This window comes from Vicia villosa, unplaced genomic scaffold (genome assembly GCF_029867415.1).
Source record: "Vicia villosa cultivar HV-30 ecotype Madison, WI unplaced genomic scaffold, Vvil1.0 ctg.002318F_1_1, whole genome shotgun sequence".
NCBI classification, from domain to species: domain Eukaryota; kingdom Viridiplantae; phylum Streptophyta; class Magnoliopsida; order Fabales; family Fabaceae; genus Vicia; species Vicia villosa.
The window spans coordinates 73,456-79,037 of record NW_026705893.1 but is presented as its reverse complement, the minus strand read 5'-3'; the positions used below and the strand labels follow the sequence as shown (position 1 = coordinate 79,037).

Genomic DNA, 5,582 nt, shown 5'->3' with positions numbered 1-5,582 from the left:
CACAATTCTTCGCATTGAAAATTGGGAGGTTTGCAGGGATACATTAATTGGAGATGGAAAGTACTTTCACACACTAAGTGTTTGATAATAGAACTATGCTTTTGATGTCAAATGTTGGGAAAACCCGATCACAATAATGAACAAGTGAGAGGAAGAGAGAGAGAGAGGCCAGGAGAATTAAGGTGAAAATAATGATTCTTCATTAACAATCCAATGTGGGGTATATATACAACAACACAAAAATTCAACTAACCAACTAAATTAAAAACAAAATTTTCGACTATGTAATCGATTACATAAAACCGATTACCAACTTTATTAACTTGAAAGATATCAAAATCTAAAAAGTAGTAACCGGTTATATAAAACGTAACCGATTACAAATCTCACTATTTTGATATTTCTGTTGTTGGAAGGGGTTGTAACCAGTTACACCTCTGTTTTAACCGATTACATTAATCAATTTATTTGAATTACCAAAAGTCACAACACTATATAGATGCAATTGTTTTCATATTTTGAATGTTCTATTGGATTATATTTTGAATTGACATTTAAAAATTCAACCATGTTTATAGATTATTTTAGTTGATAAATTTTAATTTATTAAAACTTTATATGCATTCTTCATCATTTATAAACATAATAGATACATTCATCAATTTAATCATTGTATTTGATCACTTATTATAAAATTAGTCTTCATCCTTGTTCAAATTCCATCAAGTAAATTCTATTCCTTCTGGTTTACACAAAGTCTATTGGTCTTTCTGGTTTCTGGTTTACACAAATCTATTGGTCTTTCTGGTTTCTTTCGTGCCTTGTCTCTATTCCTTCTTTTTCTTTTTCTAATCCTATGAGTAATCTTTCTAATCCTTCTACATGGCTAACACACAGTTTCCAACTATTTCCCACGCATTTCACAAACTAACACTCGCACTAAAATCATGCAAAACCTCCTCCGAAATTCATCAACTTCATAGCTACATGATCAAAACCTCTCTCACCAATCTTCCTTTTCCTCTAAGCAAGCTTCTCGCTGCTTCAACCATAGACATGGATTACGCATCCACCATTTTCAGTTATACTCAAAATCCCAATCTTTTCATGTTCAATACAATGCTTAGAGGCTATTCCGTTAGCCCTTTTTCAAATAAAGCTTTGCCCATTTTTAATGAACTTAGAAAGCGTGGAATTGGGCTGGATCGGTTTTCGTTAATCGCTGTGGTTAAAGCTTGTGGAACAAGTTTAGAGGTTGGGTTTGGTAGAGGGGTTCATGGGATTGCGGTCAAGTCTGAGAATGGGATGTTTGTTGATTTGAGTAATACCCTTTTGCGGTTTTATTGTGTTTGTAGAAGAATTGAAGATGCATGTAAGGTGTTTGATGAATTTCCTGAGAGAAATGATTTGGTGACTTGGAATATTTTGATGGGTGGGTGTGTTCTTGTTTCAAAGCATTGTTTGGTTTTTGAGTTATTCTCGAAGATGTGTTGTGTTGGGATTAAGGCTAGTGTGGCTACTATGTTGAGTCTTTTGTGTGCAGCTGGTGATGGAGGGAACTTTGTTTTGGGGAAGTCGCTTCATGGTTACTGTATTAAAATTGGATTTGGTTGTAATTTAAATGTTGTTACTGTGTTGATTGATATGTATGCGAAAACCGGTCGTGTATATTTGGCGCGAAAAGTTTTTGATGGTCTTGTGGAAAAGGATGTTGTTTTATGGAACTGTTTGATAAGAATTTATGCAAGGAGTTGTCTGGTTGAAGAAGCAGTGGCGTTACTGCAGAAAATGAGATATGAAGGAGTGAGACCTAACTCGTCTACTTTCGTTGGGCTGCTTTCAGTGTACCCTGCATCTGGTTCTATGCACGGAGTTCGATATGTTACTAGTTTGATTGAAGAGGAGAAGCTAGAACTGGATGTGGTTCTTGGAACAGCTCTTGTTGATGTGTATGCGAAATGCGGCTTTCTAGACGAGGCCATGGAAATATTTGAGAGGATGGAAAGTAAAGATGTGAAATCATGGACAGCTGTGATTTCGGGTCATGGAATTCATGGGCAGCCAATGAAAGCCATAAGGCTTTACAATAGGATGGAGAGTGAGGGGTTTAGACCAAATGAAGTCACCTTTTTGGCAATTCTTACTGCTTGTAGTCATGGAGGACTTGTTACCGAGGGGATTGAATTTTTTAAGTGCATGGTTCAGGAACATGGCCTTTCACCTCGGGTTGAGCATTATGGATGCCTTATTGATCTCTTGGGTCGAGCAGGAATGCTGCACGAAGCATTTGAGCTAATCAAGAGCTTGCCCATTAAGGGTGATGCTACTTCATGGCGCACACTGCTTTCTGCTTGCCGAGTTCATGGAGATGTTAAACTGGGGGAATGTGTGAGAGACGTGCTAAACAACTTTTACTCCACGCATCCTACAGATTCCCTCCTCATTTCTAGCACTTACGCAGTTGCTGGAAGAATCTCGGACCTTACAAGAATGAAGCAAACAAATGTTACTTTAGGCAATTATGGGGTGCTCGAAACAGAGGGAGAAAATATGTTAAAGGAGGCTGGATTCAGCAGAGTTGAAATTGATAACTAGGAATGAGAACACTGAAGGTTTATGAAGAACTGTCCATTCTGTTGCACAAAGTGGTGGCTTCTGCGGTGCACCGAAATTTCACATGAAATGCTTGAACATAGTTTTCCTTCGTGACATCTAGGAAGAAAACATGACACGTACAATTTTGATAGAACCATGGTCTTGGATAGAATATTATGACAAAAGTTGATTCATCTAACCAATCTTGTTTATTGGGATAAAACTTGATTGTTGTTGTATTCCTTAGAATTACTTAAGTTGACTTCATCTCTGTTATTGTGGATATGGAAAGCCCGATTTTGATCGAATGAATATACTTTGGGGGTTACTATACTATAAAGCCTTTGATGTGCCAGCCTAAAAAGAACCCCATAATTTGACTTAGAACAAAGGGCACTCGTAATGGACATGAAACAAGGCTTTTTTAAGAGAAACGACTGTTATGTAGTGAACGCGAGATAATTTTTTAAAGAGGCTGTTAAGGGTCTTGAATTCGCAACCCCACATGGTTCTGTTGCTGCTGGTCTTGATGATTTGGGTAAAGATGGTATGATGGAGGATTGGGTTAAACAGTTTGAAGAAATTGCTGGCTCTCAGGTAGTAATACCTTAATCCCTTATTATCTTCATGTGCCCAATGTTATGGTCTAATATTAGAAAATCAGATTAATCTCATGCTTTAGAAATTTATGGTGGTGATTATCTGCATTTGGTTTGGTGTAATGTAATCTAAGTTATCTTGGCTTAGATATAATTCACATGACAAAAATCTAAATTGAGAATTAAGATAAATACTGTCCCGTTAGGATGTCAGAAATAGAGTCTTGATGCGAGACCTGTAAGGTTAATACTCCAACCCCAAGTCAGTAACAGAAAGTGGAGTAAAGTGATTTTAGTGTTAGTACCTCAAGTGTCATGTGAAATGTATTATATATGAATGCCAATTATGGAGGTTTCCTACGTGCTATTTTGGCATGGAACGGGGAAGACCATTCGATGGCATCTAACGGTCAGTAGCAGCCCATGTTGTGGATCTAGTGCGGAGATCTAGAGAGTAGTATTGTACCTTCGATGCTTTAGTGGAATAGCCAAGACTGATGATTAGGTTGCCTCCCTTTGGGATAGTGAGGCCGGCCCAGAACAAATACATTAATCTTCTAAAAGTAAAGTTATGGTAATGATAGTGACAGTCAGAAAAAAGAATACCAAGACTAAGAAGTTGTGTCATGTTTTTTTCAACAATTAGTTAATCCTATTACGATGAGCCACTGAAAAAAAATTGAAAAATGCATCATTTTGCTTTTTGTTTAAAAAAGTAAAAGATGTAATCTAGGGTTAGGAGTGTTCGAGAAGTGTCTGGTTAAGAGTTGGTGTTAACAGATGTGTCTATCAGGTGATCGAACCCAAAAGAATAGGTCATTAATCTGACACTGTTAAGAAGAGGTGTCTGGGGCATGTCCAAAGCGTGTCAGAGAAATGTCGTTTCCAAAACATGTTTGATATGCTGAAACCACACTTTAGAGGGGTGTATGTGCAAATTTTTATTGATGATTTGAAACAAATGCAGTCATCTTACTGTATACACCTTGGGTTCTTATATTTCAATCAGATGGGCTTTTTACTTAACTAAGATCCTTCTTGCATTATGAAATAAACTAGTAGTTTTTTTATGCGTGATTGTCAATGTACTGTTTTCGAGTGTGTCAAATGCTTTAGTCCTCTACCAATGCCTTACACAAAGTTCCTGCCTCAGAATTGAGTGTATCACTAACTGTCTTGGAATTCGGAACTAAATTTTGTTTCAGTACTCAAGTAGATGAGTAAGTTGTTATTGGATTTAGTAACTATTTAAGTTTTGCAGTTATGGACGACTTCAATGTCGAATAACAGAAGCTGCTGCTGTTTATGTATTGATTAATCTATATTGATTTTCTTTGTTGGAGTTAGTACTGATAATTTTAATCATTTTTTAGGATATGGAATCTATTGTGGAGACCATGATGCAACAGCTTCTATCCAAGGAGATACTTGCTGAACCAATGAAGGAAATCGGAGAAAGGTATCCTAAGTGGTTGGAAGATCATAAAGCCAACTTAAGCCAAGAAGAATATGACCAATATTCACAGCAATATGAGCTGATTCGGAATCTTAACGAAGTTTATGAAAAAGATTCGGGAAACTTCACCAAGATTGTTGAGCTCATGCAGAAAATGCAAGATTGTGGACAACCTCCAAATGATATTGTCCAGGAGCTTTCTCCCGAATATGACTTAGCCAGTCTAAGCCAGTTGTAAGTTCCTTCTTGTAGAAATAATCTCTATTTGCTTATTCAAAACCACATGCTTATGCACAGACATGCATTTATCTTGTAGTTGTCAAACCAGTATGACATCAGCTGATACAAATATTTTCTTTTACAGATCTCAAGAAATGCCTGATGGTTCTCAGCCAAATTGTTCTATAATGTGATGTTGTTTCCTCCCTCTTATCACGCCGTAGCTGCTGGTTTGCAGAATTTCAGGAAAATTTATTTTTCGCTTGTCAGAATAATATAGTTTCATGTTTTTTTTTCTGCTTACGGTAAGGTTACAGGTTCTCACTTTTTATAGCCTCTGTTCAAGATTGTATATCATCCAAGGATTCTTCCATTCACATTTTATTAGACCAAATGATAATGCGGCCAGCTGCTAGTTGCAAACAAATTTTTTTCATGATAATTTGAAAATACTATCTCGTTTAATTTATGATCCTTGAATTCGATGACCATTGTAAATCACAATGAACTATATGCAATCACACCTGTATATAAGAAAAAAAATCCACCAGTTTCTCTTGTTAAGCATCTTACAATATATGACCTCATTGAACACTAGGAAAATGACTAAACCACAACCTCATCACCAATCTGCAGCCAGCTAACATTTATAGATTAATACGTCTGTTGATGTAATAGATTAATGCGTTTAGTGATTTTAAATAACAGTCGTG

General features: G+C 36.5%; 2 protein-coding genes across 2 annotated transcripts; both read left to right on the top strand.

Moving 5' to 3' along the window:
• Positions 1–702: 702 nt before the first annotated feature.
• On the top strand, positions 703–3,148 carry LOC131638450 (pentatricopeptide repeat-containing protein At1g26900, mitochondrial-like). Its single transcript, XM_058909012.1, has one exon. The coding sequence runs from the start codon at positions 883–885 to the stop codon at positions 2,593–2,595; it is 1,713 nt and encodes a 570-aa protein (XP_058764995.1). The 5' UTR covers positions 703–882; the 3' UTR covers positions 2,596–3,148.
• On the top strand, positions 3,061–5,232 carry LOC131638465 (peroxisome biogenesis protein 19-2-like; the record flags this gene model as incomplete). The annotated part of the gene is made up of 3 exons (XM_058909025.1): positions 3,061–3,192; positions 4,568–4,884; positions 5,015–5,232. Coding segments are annotated over 3 exons (498 nt in total), but the record flags the coding sequence as incomplete, so codon positions are not given.
• Positions 5,233–5,582: the final 350 nt, after the last annotated feature.

What these genes read in the sequence shown, in the direction of transcription:
- LOC131638450 (XM_058909012.1), top strand. Translation starts at nt 883, where the DNA reads ATGGCTAACACACAGTTTCCAACTATTTCCCACGCATTTCACAAACTA.